Below are 12,831 nucleotides of genomic sequence, written 5' to 3'. Positions count from 1 at the left end.
GGGTAAGGGGTTTTAGGGTAGCCCTGCTCTTGGCTGGAGGCTCCTATCCCACCCCTGCCTGCTTCCCACCTAGCACCTTTGTGCTCAGAGGTGAGCAGTGGATGTTGAGTCTCCAGGTCCAGCCAGCAGGGAGCTGGGGGAAGCATTGACCTTTGGGGTGAACTGGGGGTTTTTCCCAGAGCAGCTTTGCCCCTTGCTTCTCAGCCACTGGCGCTGATCTGATTAATCCCATGGCCTCTGCTGTTCCTGTCCAAGCTGTGTCATGTCTGCCCCGCTTCCCGGTGCTGGGGGGAATGCCCTCAGAGGACAGGCCTAACCCCTCCGCTGCCCTGGGCTGGGAGTCAGGACTCCTGGATTCACTTCCTGCTGACTCACAGCACCTCCACAGCCAAGCCCTAGCGTACCTCAGTTTCCCTCTGTGTCATAAGGAAATGGCTCTTTCTTTTCCCCTGACCTGAGGGGAGTGGGTGAAGGGGAAGCTGTGAGCCCGGAGCAGGTGGCTCAGCTCTGGCTGTGAGTGCCAGGGAGCTGGGAGGGCTAAGGAGAAAGGCATTGGGATGGTGGCAACCCCCCAAAACCTCAAACCACCAGAGCTCCTGCCTCACTGGTGGGTGGAAAATAGGAAGGGACTGGCTTTCCCTCCTGATCTGGAGCTGGTGTAATCCCCAGGTCAGAGTACACCTTGATCATGAGGGGCCATTAGACTCCCATCCCCTGAAAAGGCATGGCTCCACCACAGGACAGAGCTAGATAGGAGAGGTGCTGACTAGGTCTCAGGTCTGCCTCTCACCTCCCACCTGGAGACATCCTGGATGCTCTCAGGAGCCATTTGCAAAGTGTTGGTGGCTCCCATTGGCAGTTCCTGGCTAGGAGTGACTCAAAGTCACCCAACATATGGGTGTTGGGGTCCTCAATCCAGCCACAGGCTGGCTGGGCCGAGCTGCTGCGTGAGGCCCAGGGGCAGGTATGATGTGGGGTCCTTGGGACAGGCCAGTTGTGGCCAAGCTGGGGGAGGGGCTGATTGTTGTTGCTAGGCCTGGGCCCTGGCCAGGGCAAACACAGCTCAGAGGCCTTTCCCCACCACCTGCCAAATCTCTCAGCCCAGCCTGTGGTGGCCTGACAGTTGGACAGCTGGAATGGGGCTCTGAGAGCTGCCTGGTGTCTTCTCTCAGAGGCTGGTGAGAATGCCCATCCTTGCAACCACAGTGTTGGGAGCAGCCACCTGGTGTAAAGGGTGGGGAAGCTTTATCTCAGGCTTCAGCCTGGCCTCCACCTCCACTCCCCCATTTCTGCAAACTTGAACATAGGACCAAGAGACTGCCAAGCATGTGGGGAAGAACTTAGGGTCCCGGGATTGCTCAGACCTTCCTTGGAGGGTCCCAGCAGCCCTTTGGTCTCCTCCTCCCTCTCTAGTCATGAACTCTCTGCCTCCAGCTCAGCAGCTTCTTCTCACCAGGCCACTCCCTCCACTGGCACTCAATCTACACAGTGCCCTGAAACCCTCTTCGCCTCCAACCCAGTCATTCCCAGAGCCCGGCATCTGTATCCACTGACTCCTCGGACACCCTGTGGGCCCCTGCCCTCACACTAAGCTGGCCTCCCTCATATACCCCCAACCTCCTCCCAGTTGGCCTCTCCACCTCCCCCACTGTCCGGCTGGACATGCACATGTTCCTGCTGTTTGCATAATATGCAAGCATTCATGCTCCTGTGCTTCTGCCCTTGTGCTTCCCAGGGTCCGAGGTTCCCGACCCTGTCCCACTTCCTTGGCAAACTCCTACTTGTCGTTTGGCAGGCAAATAGGAGATCACCTCTGAGAACCCTGCCTGAGTTTCTGGGAAAAGCCAGCTATCCCAATGCTTACTGCAGCTGCTCTTGCTAGCCCCCTGTCCCCCCAAAAGTCCCAGCCTCAGTGTCTCCAAGCACAATCTCTGGTGGTCTAGATGGGAAAGCTCCTGCCAGGTCAGAGTGCATGAATCAAGGAATGCTTGATAGAGAAGCAGCCTGTGAGCTTGGCTCTGCCAAGGGGAAAGAAGTCATATGCCAGTGTGGGGAAGCAAAAAGGCACTCTGCATGGAGGAAAGAGCTTGGCCAAAGAGATACGAGTATGAGTGTGGAATAGCACTGCCAAGTGGAGGGCCGTGTGCGGGGGGCAGGACACATGTTCTGGAGTCATGCTGGGGGCTTTGAAGGCCTCATAGGAGGGGGTGGTTCTCACCCCCACGCCCGCCGGGGTTGGTATCCCAGCCCGTAGCTCCTGACTACATTCTGTTCAGTTTGGTGCCTGGGAGGCTCCTCTTTAGGAATGCACAGTGGTTTAGTGTCACAACACAGGGGGTATGGAGGGGACCCATAGGCAATCCTCCTATCTAGCCCTTCCCTGACCTGGGCCCCCAGAGCTGGTGACCTCTTGGCCGAGGCCTGCTCCCGCAGCCTTGGCATGCCTGCTCTCTCTCCTCTGAGATCTGACCCCCAGCTTCTCTGGCCACAGAAGCAGCTTAATGAGCCCAGGTCACATGGGTTGTGCTATTGCTCATGGGGAGGGCCCACACCCCCAGTGGCCACCCGGCCAGGCCCTGACATCAGGGGCATTAAAAGTCCACTAGGCCTTTCTAATCTCTGATCAGTGGCTGGGCCAGTTTAGTCCCACCAGAGCCAGAGCTAAAGGCCATGGAGGCCTCAGGGGAATCTTGAGGTTGTAGGTCAGACAGGGATGGTGGTAGCTGAAGGTGTCCACAGTAAATGTTCCCATCTACAAGACTGGGGTGTGGCCACTGTGCTGATTCTGGGCCAGCTCTCTCTGATCCTCTGCCCTGGACTATGAATCAGGTACCGGGCACCCACTGATCTTGCTCCTTAGGGTGTAATTACACTGGTGTGGTGAGTTGGGCTCAGGAGGCTTCAGGCGCCCTCCCCCTCTCACACTTGCTGGCTATGGACAGGGCAGCTGGAGGCCAGGCAGCGTCCCCAGCCCACGGGATCCAGGAATACTGGTCCTGAAGCCCAGACCCTGAGGTCAGAAGCATGTGTGGGAGGAGACGCCCTGGAGGGCAGGATCCAGCCCCTGTGTGGTGTTTGGGCTCTTCTCTGTCCCTTGCCCAGGAAGGCTGGGGAGCTCATTACCTTTCTTCTAAGACAAGGTGGCTAAGCAGAAAGCCCCATTAGTCTACCTCTCCTAACTGCTTCCTCCTTCTCAAGCCTAACACCTCCAGCTCCTCGAGGCTTCCAGTTCTCTGCCTTGGCTCTGCCTGCTAAATCCCTCTGTCAGTACCCCCTGCCCCACCTCCCTCCAGTAAACTGCCTAGGGAGAGCGTTCTTAGAAGAGATAAACAGCCCCAGCTCAGCCAGGCCCAAGACCACCCATCAGGGATCCTGCACCACCAGCCTGAGCCCCATTCTCCCCTCAGGCCTCTGAGCAGCACCAATGTGGTTGCCCTCATGAGTCCTGGGCTCCCTAACCCATCCAGTGTTCCTCCTGTGCTCAGGCCTGGGTGTCCTCCCTCTCCCACCTCCGGCCCTCCACTGGCTCACAGCTGCACCTTCTGCCTGGACATTGAGGTTGCCTCCTACCCTCTGCTTTCTGCCCAGCCCCAAGTATCTGTCTGCCTCCTGGACATCTCTTCCAAGTGGCCACAGGTCCTGCAAGCTCAGCCCATGCAACACTTCTCTGCAGTCCAGGCTTGGTGAGGACGTTGCACGTGCATGATAACCACACGACCCCAACCCCTTCACTTTGCAGACCCTGGCTCTGCTGGGTAACAAGGACATAAGCCTCTGTCTCATGGGTCCCCCAGCCCTACTCTTCTCCTCTCCCGTGCCCACTCTGGCCCCCAGAAAAAAATGTGTGTCCCTATATACATGTCTTTATGAAAATTTTTAATGATTATTTTTCCCAGAAGCAGATTTTGAAAATGTTATTGATGATTTTTATCTCTATTAAAGTCAAGAAAATAAAATTATAATAAATTGTTTTAGGTATAAATAATATATTCAAGCTTAAAATAATGTGAGTTTTAGTATAGCTACATTAAATTTTTTCAATGTTTTTTTAACTACTTTAATGCTCTGGAAAGAAATCACCATCAAAAATACATACAAAATATGAAAAAATTACATGAAACAGAGTAAAAAGGCAACCCTCAGAGTGGGAGACAGTATCTGCAAATCATATCTCTGATTATTCTCCAGAATATACAGAGAACTCCTAAAACTCAACAACAACAACAAACAACTCAATTCAAAAATGGACAAAGGATTTGCATAGACATTTCTTCAAAGAAGATATACAAATGGCTTTAAGCACAGGAGAAGATACTCAACATCACTAATCATCAGGGAAATGCAAACCAAAACCACAATGAGATACCACCTCACACCCATTAGGATGGCTACTATCAAAAAAACAGAAAATGGCAAATGGCAAAAATTAGAGAAATTGGAACCCTCATGCACTATTGATGGCAGTGTAAAAAGGTACAATTGCTGTGGAAAACAGTGCCTTAAAAAATTAAAAGTAAGGGCCGGCCCGTGGCTCACTCGGGAGAGTGTGGTGCTGAGAACACCAAGGCCCCGGGTTCGGATCCCATATACGGATGGCCGGTTCGCTCACTGGCTGAGCGTGGTGCTCACAACACCAAGTCAAGGGTTAAGATCCCCTTACCGGTCATCTTTAAAAAAAAAAAAAAAAAAAATTAAAAGTAAAATTACCATATGATCCACCAACTCAACTTCTGGGTATATACCCCAAAGAATTGAAAACAGAGTCTTGAAGGATATTCGTACACGCAGTTCACAGAAGCATTACTCGTAATAGCTAAAATGTGGAAGCAACCCAAGTGTCTACTGATCGATGAATGGATAAGAAAATGCGGTATATCTATCCATATGGTGGGATATTATTCTGCCTTAAAAAGGAAGGAAAATCTGACATATGCTAAATATGGATGAACCTTAAGGACATCATACTAAGTGAAATAAGCCAGTGACAAAAGACAAATACTGTATGATTCCTCTTATATAAAGTACTTAGAGTAGCCAAAATTATAGACAGAAAGTAGAGTGGTGGTTGCTAGGGGCTGGGGGGAGGGGAGATGGGGAATTATTGTTTCATGGATACAGAGTTTCAGTTTTACAAGATGAAAAGAGTTCTGGACATGATGGTGGTGATGGTGGGACCACCACATTATGAATGTATTTAATACCACTGAACTGTACACTTAAAATGATTAAGATGGTAAATTTTATGATACACATATTCTACCACAATAAAAAATTGGCAAAAACACATAAAAACATATATAAGAGCAGATATCGTTCCTTTTGCTTCTGGCTCCAATATATCTTGGCATGACTCTGATGGATCCTCTGTTGAATTTTGATATTTTGTTCATTGTGGATTTTTTTTGTGTTAATTTTGATTTTTTTAAATATTACATTAATATTTATCTTGGTTACTGAATGTTTTTGGCACCGCCTTAATTTTGCACCCTCGGTGAGTGCCTCACTTGCCTCACTCTAATCCCAGCCCTGCAACTATGTCCCGGCTTCAAGGGCTTCCATCATCTTCTAGACAAAGCCCAGGCCCTCAGGTTGGCCTTTGGCATCTGTCCACTGTCTCCCCACCCCATCTCCCCCTTCCCTGCTCCTGCTTCATAGAACTCCTGTGGCCTTATACACACTACTGTCCCTGCCATAATGAGCCGCCACATCAAAACTCCCTCTTGATCCAAGACTGTCCCAGTGAACATTGCCCACAGCTCCTCCCTACCTCGACTCCCCTCAAGAGGCACGAGTTGGTCCCATACCCCCAAAACTGCCCCCCACCATGTCCACCCAGGTGCTTCTCCCTGGAAGGGGCCATCTTCCCACCTCATGTCAAGCCCTGCACTGGGCACTTAATGATGCCCATGACTCATGATAATTAAGCTCCCCCCAAGAAAGCACAGTTGGGGCCTGATGCAAAGGTTTATTGCTGAGTCTGCACATCTAGCTGAGAGGTGTCCAAATTGTGCTCTGGCCTTGCCAGGTGGAAGCTCCTTGTCCCCGACTGCAGCACAGGCCCTGGCCCATGGGCATAAGCAAAGACTCAGTGCTTGATGAGGAACAAGCAGGGACGTGGGGGACATGGGCTTTCATCCCCAGTGGTTCAGGCATGGCCCTCAGTTTCCCCTGCCTAGGAATGGGCCCTGAATGGAGAGGGCAAGAGAATCTGGTGGCAGGAACAAGACAGTCACCTAGGTTTGCTTGTAACCTCAACTGAGGTAGACCTCTTTGGGCACAGCCTGGGTCTCCATCTAATCTTGCATCCTCTGCCTGAGGCTGATCGATGGGAGCTGGACTCTACCCCCAGCCACCTCTCAGTACAGCTCAACTATTGGCCCTAGCTGGTGTCAACAGTACCCTCCATCAACAGACCATCCCAGAATACCGATCTGCCCAGAGTATTGTGTGTGGGTGGATGAGGTAGGGTGTGGATCTGGCTTCCAAGGACAGAGGGGCAGATCCTGGGGGGGGAGGGCAGGGTTTAGGGGAGCCTGTTATTTGGGGAAAGGTCTAGCTTGGGTCTCTTCCTGGCACCCAGGGGTTCCCAGATCTGTCCCCCACTCACTAATTTATCTATGTGGAGGATCTGCAGGAGAGAGCTAGCTTGGACTTTGGACCCCTGAAACTGTTGGGAGGGATAGTCACCAGCCACTGGGTAGACAAGTATCAGACTTGTCACATAGAGGCCTGCTTGGGGGAGGGATACCCCCAGCCCTTCATGAAACTCTGGGAGGGAGGGCTGTTTGCTGAGCCCAGACTCACCAGGTGAGTCATGGGCTCCCAAGGGCAGGAGAGCTGCAGGAGATTGGTCAGGCAAGCACTGCTGAGTCACTGCAAACTCCAGCTGCCCCAAGTCCTTCCCTTTCCTAGCTGGGGCTGGCTGCTGTAAGTCCAAGAGGCCAATGCAGCCAGAAGGTGAAAGGCAGGGCCAGGATTAGGGGGGTACAGGGGAGGGTCTGGGCCTCAAGGCTAGCAGGGCTCAGGCTTTGGGTCTGTGGCTGGCTGTGCGGCAGGCTGGAGCCCAGGAGTCCAGGGGGGCTGGGGCTACAAGGCAGCTAGGGCTACAGGGTCTCAGGGTAAGGGACTTGCACCTGTGAAGAGAAAAGGGAACCAAGTTAGCATCCCTGGGACTCAAAACAAATGGGTTTAGGCATTGGTGTGAACGGTGGCCCTGGAAGCTGTGACACCTGGGGTGTTGGGGCCGGATCAAAAGGGGTAAATGGGCAGGACTTGTGAGCTGGGGGAGGGGACTGTGGCAGTGGGGTGTAGCCTGAGGAGCCAGGTGGGGCCTGGAAGCATTGAGTCTGGGATTTGGGGGTGGGGCGCTAGGAAGCGGAGTGAGGCTGGAGAGCTGGGGCGAGGCCTCATGGTCTGAGGCGGGGTCAGCAGTAGTGAGGTGGGAGGGGAGCTGGGGGCGCGGCTTGGGGTACTGAGACTATGCGGGAAGAGAAGGGTGCGTCCGGCCAGGCCAGCGAGGATCCCACCTCAGAAGAGGCCGCAGTCTTTGAGGTTCTCCTTGATGATGATGTCGGTGACAGCGTCGAAGACAAACTTGACGTTCTGTGTGTCGGTGGCGCAGGTCATGTGGGAATAGATCTCCTTCACGTCGCGCCGCATGTTGAGCTCGAGGAACTGCACCTTGATGTAGTTGCCGGCGTCCTCATACGTGTTGGGCCCTGCGGGGGAGGGGAGCTCTTACTCGCTGCCCCGACCCTTCCCCGGGCCAGATCGTGGGGCTGGGGCTCCGCCTGGTGGCAGGACCAGGGATTCCCACCGTCGTAGTCCGGAAAACAGATGCTGAGGTGCGCCTTCTTTATCTTCTCGGAGAAAACGTCCTTCTTGTTGAGAAAGAGCACGATGGACGTGGTGGCGAAGTAGCGGTGGTTGCAGATGCTGTTGAACAGGTGCAGGCTCTCGTGCATACGGTTCTGAGGAAGGCAGCAGCTGTCGGGCACCAGGGGACAAGGGCAACCGCTCCCACGCGGGCCGCCTCCGACAAGGCCAGCCCCGGATCTCTGGGCTCCCGGGCACTGGGGGCTTCCCTGGTCAGACGGCTCACAGACAGCCTCCCACATTGCCCCCTTATGCGGGGCTGCTGCCTGCCTCCTCGCCTCCTTCAGACCGCTATGGAATGAACCTCCCCTCCCAGACGCTTACCCTTCCACAGCACTGTTTCCATCTGCCTTTAGGAGACTTAGGCCCTACTTGGCACTCACCACTTCGTCGTCCTCCACCAGCACCATGTCGTAGGCGCTCAGCGCAGCGATGAAGATAATGCAGGTCACGCCCTCGAAGCAGTGGATCCACTTCTTGCGCTCTGAGCGCTGCCCGCCCACGTCGAACATCCTGTGGGGCCGTGTGGGCCTGAACCCGTGCATCGGGCCCCCCGGACGCCCCCACAGGCATTCCCTCTCCTCTCTATGCAGGTTGGGGAGCTCTCAGATGGGACTGGCATCTGGAGGGGCCGGGCCATTCTGCTGGGGGAGTGTCCGAGAAGGCGCAGGGTTTCTCGTAGGGATGGGGCCTCTGGGACAGGACAGGGCCTCGGCGCGATCTCCCGGGTAGGCCCCTGAGCAAGGGCTCTGTGTCTTACCGGAAATTGAGGTCCTTGAAGGAGAACTGCGTCTCGATGATGCCCGTGGTCTTGACACGTGAGCGCAGCACGTCCTGCTCAGTGGGCACGTAGCCCGGGGTTACCAGGCGCTCCAGATCCGACAGGTAGCTGCGGGAGACCCCGGGGTGTGGGTGGAGTGGGTGGCGTGGAGGGGCATGGCAGGGCCCCGCCCGCACCCCCGCACCCCGCCTGCGTGCTCACTAGCCCGCCGAATCGTTGAGCTGGTACTCCGAGGCGCGGTCGAAACAGGCCTGGATACCCGAGTCCTTCCACAGCCGCTGGATGATGTCCGACATCTCCTTGGGCATTGTGCCTTCCTCGATCGTGTCTGCCATGTGCATCAGCTTCCGGGCGTCGTCCTGGGGGTAGGATGGGAGCGGTTGGTGGTGACCGTGGACATGGGCCCTGCTGGGCGCCTCGAGTCCGCGGAGGCCCTGCTCCACCCGCCTCCTGGCGCACCTGGCGCGCAGAGTCTCCGTACTGGATGTTGAGCGTGGTCATGGCGCGCACAATGGCCAGGATGGACTGCAACGTGTTGCCGTAGATGATGGCAATGAACTCCAGGCACTCTTCCAGCGAGTACCCGTCCTGGTGGATAATCCTGCGGCCGGGGCGAACAGGGTCAGCGCCTCACGGGCCAGTGAGGAAGGACGGGCCCGGTGTATGCGCCCACCCCCGGGGGCCTCGGTAGTGGCGGGGGCACTCACTTCATCTGCTTGACGATGGTGCTCTTCCCGGACTCACCTGCACCTGAAAGGGAAGCCGCACCTCAGAGCCTCGCTGACCGCCTCCCCGCTCCCACAATGAGACCGTAAGATGGTGCGGGCCCGAGTCGGCCAGGTGGACCCGCAGCGAAGAGGCCTGGGCGCCAGCCCGACCCTCCGTCACGTCTGCCCTCCTCCCGCCCCCGCCAATTCAAAGTAAGCTTCTCATGCCCTGGCGGCAAAACTTTTGTAAATGTCAGGAAAGTGACAAAGGGGGCCGGCGAGGGGAACCAACGGCCTCAACTGTGTGGGGTGCGTGGTGCTGGGTGGATGGCAAGTCCCCAAGACCCTAGTATACAGCCTTTATGATGCTGGGAGACCAAAATAAAGAAATCCTGGAGCGCCATCTTGTGGGTCATCTCTGGTACTTCAGGCAGGGAATTATTTAAGGCGGGTCAACCCCTGCTTTTCACCTGAAGGGGGGGGAGGGAGGAGGGAGGTGTCTCCAAGAGGCTCAGAGGGAATTAGCACCTTTGAGGGGGGGAAAGGACAGAGCTGACATCCCTTCCTAGCCTACCCCCCGCGAGGGCGTTGGGCACAGTTAATGAGATTGCCGGCTTAGCCTCTCTGCCTTCCCCGGGACGGGGTGGGGCCCTGGCTTGGTCCTTCTGCCCACCTCCAGCTGGTTGACTGGACTTTGGAAAGCTTGGATGGAGCCTGTCTGTCCTTCTTAAAGCAGATCCTTCATCTTGGGGGATCCGGCAGTGATCTTGAGGCAGGCCTGGATCAGCCCCACTTCCCTTCACTACCCATGGCACCATGGACAGGGCTTTATCTATTCCTCACTGGGCCTCAGTACCCCTCCGCCCCCTTTAGCTGCTTTGTAGGTCTGCCAGCAGTAAAGCTTTGGCACCTGAGGGCCATTGTTTGTGGATCTGGGTGGTCCCAGAGACTCCCTACTCCCCGGAGTACTATGACCTTCTCCTTCCCAAGGGAGCAGCCCTATGTGGGGTTCCCAGTGAGGCCCCTGGTTTCTGAGCCCTTTCTAGCAGACCCATCAGATCAAAGGCTGGAGCTTTAGGGAGTCCAGCCAGGACAAAAGTGCATCATACACACTTGTACAAAAGTGTGGTTGGCGCACGCTTCTGGGGAGAGGAGGTTGTCTGGGGGAGAGGAGGTTGTCTGAGGCAGAGCCCTTTGGAGAGTGGCTTCATGGGATGCCCAGCTTTGGGGGATAGGGACATTACCTGTCAGGCCTACCTTTGCCTAGCCAAAGCTCCCATTCTGTTCCCTACCCTGTTGCAGGCTCACTCTACTTTCCAAGGAACCCCTGCTTCACAGAAGGGATGCCTGCCTGCCCCCAGGCCACTGACCTGGTGGCAGTGGCCCCACCTGGGCCCACACCCCTACCCAGAAGCAGCAGTTTCACGGTTCGAGCATCCTTCTCAGCATCCTCTTTCAGCTTCTTTTCCAGCTCCCTGGAGTGCTTCTCCTCAGCGCTGGCCCCAGCCCCCATGGTCCCAGCAGCAGGTAAAGGGACAGGGTGGGCAGGTGGCTCTTCTGGATGGAGGTGATCCCAAGAGCCAGGCCTCCCCAGTCACCCTTCTGGCCCCAGGAGGACCTGAAATCAAGTGGCTCTCCACAGACCTGTGCAGGCCCTTGTGGGGCTTCTTAGTGGGATTTAGGGACTGGGGGTGCCCAAGAGCCAATCAGAGACAAGGACAGGTGAATCCAGCTCAGCACCCCCATTCTAATCAGGCTAGTGTGGCCCCAATCCCTCAACCGCTGACTCTGCACCCCCTCTGCTCTCCCCAACCCTCCAGGAGAGGCCCCGGAGACAGTCCGGCCTCCACCCCTACATGTGTGGTAGGATCAGGGCTGAGAAAGGGGAGGATAGGCTCTGGAGCCTTGTGGGTGGGAGCAATGGGGGTGGGGCTGGCAGCAAGAAGGAGTAGAGGGAGAAGCATGCATGGGGCACTTGCTGCCTGCCCAGCACTGGACTCAGCACCGCTCCTTATCTAGCTGTAACATCACACTGGCCCTGGGGGACGAGTGTCCATATCATCAACCACATTTTACTGATGAGGGAGTGGAGGCTTAAAAGGTCACACAGGAAGACATGGTTGAGAAGGGCTGGGTGACTCTGGACCAGGGTTCTATGCTCTGCAGGTAGTCAAGAGGGAAAAGGTGGGCATTAAATTTACCTCATACCGAGGGCTGGATCTGACCCTGAGTACATTCTCCACATGCTTGTTTCTGATGGACTCTGGTAGGCGTGTCTGTCTGCTATGTATGCCTGGGTGTATGTGTCCGTCCTTTACCAGCATCAAGCAAGCAACGACTCAACACATTTGTACATGTGTACTGTGTGTACACCTGTGCCTGTGTGTTGTGCCTTTGTGAGTGCATGTGCTCTTACATGCCAGTCTTCATGTGACTATGTATGCATGCTTGTGTGTGTGCACATGTATATATATGAGTGTGTACATGTGGATGCAGTTTTGTGCATCTCTCCTCATGTGCACATGTGCTTGAATGTGCAATGCTGTACATGTGCAATGTGTGTTAGTGTGCACTTGCCTGTGCACAAATGAACATGCCTGTGTTTACTTGAGCATGTGTGCCCACGTGTGTATATTTATGCACGTGTGTGTGCATATGTGCTTGCACATGCCTGTGACTATGTGTACATGTGTATTTAGGTGTAACTATGTCTCTGATCTGCAGACGTGGCTGGGCTCTTGCAGAGAATGTTTTGCAGGCCTGTTGTCAGATGGGGAAACTGAGTACCAGAGCAGGTCTGTTGCTCCCTGAGGCATGGAAGAGGGGCTCACCTGCCCTGCTCCTGCTCTGTCCCCTGTGGATGCTATGGGACCTGCCTAGGGGTACCTATAGGGCCTGCCTGCCTCAGCTGAGGGGTCTGGTGCTCTGTTCATGTGCAGGGTGCACTGCTGGGCAGAAGTGGTTCAGGCTGAGTTCCCAGTGTTGAGCTCCCAGGCTCTAGAGATTTCCCACCCCCTATTCCCAACAGAAAACCCAAATCTTAGGCTTTCAAGGCCCTCTCCTGGACTCCTTCCCTGAAAGCTGGCTGTCTTTTAGTACTCAAGTTGGCCACAGACTCAAGAGACCACGAGGGGGTGCCAGGGCCCCAAACATTGAGCACTGAAGGCTGTCCCTAAACAGGAAGCATGGGAAGTAGACACTGGTTCCAATCACAGGCTGGCAGCTGTGACACCCACCCTGCTAGGTGAGGATCTGTCCAGGAGCAAGCCTGTTTCATCTGTGCCACTTTCAGCCTTTGGGCTCCCCCCACCCTCCCCTACCCCCAACATTGTGAGTTGGCTAACCAAAACTGGTTTCTACATATTGGGATTGTTTATAGTGGGGCCAATCCACTGCCTTCCAGCCCCCCAGTGTGGCTCCCTTTGCCCACCGGTTGTGACCCTAACCCCCCCCCACCAAGGAGAGAGG

General features: G+C 55.3%; 1 protein-coding gene across 1 annotated transcript; it reads right to left on the bottom strand.

Annotated features, from left to right (window-relative positions):
- Positions 1 to 6,077: 6,077 nt before the first annotated feature.
- Positions 6,078 to 10,876, bottom strand: GNAT1 (G protein subunit alpha transducin 1). Its single transcript, XM_063113396.1, has 9 exons — positions 10,753 to 10,876; positions 9,364 to 9,406; positions 9,116 to 9,257; positions 8,858 to 9,015; positions 8,636 to 8,764; positions 8,259 to 8,388; positions 7,817 to 7,970; positions 7,527 to 7,718; positions 6,078 to 7,133 (listed from the first exon to the last, which is right to left on the bottom strand). Exons 1-8 carry the CDS (start codon positions 10,874 to 10,876, stop codon positions 7,528 to 7,530), a joined length of 1,071 nt encoding a protein of 356 aa, XP_062969466.1. The 3' UTR covers positions 6,078 to 7,133; position 7,527.
- Between the last annotated feature and the right edge of the window lie 1,955 nt (positions 10,877 to 12,831).

The sequence above is a fragment of the Cynocephalus volans genome, chromosome 11 (assembly GCF_027409185.1).
Source record: "Cynocephalus volans isolate mCynVol1 chromosome 11, mCynVol1.pri, whole genome shotgun sequence".
Taxonomy (NCBI): Eukaryota; Metazoa; Chordata; class Mammalia; order Dermoptera; family Cynocephalidae; genus Cynocephalus; species Cynocephalus volans.
The sequence above is the reverse complement of the archived record's forward strand: the minus strand, read 5'-3'. Positions and strand labels throughout refer to the sequence as shown.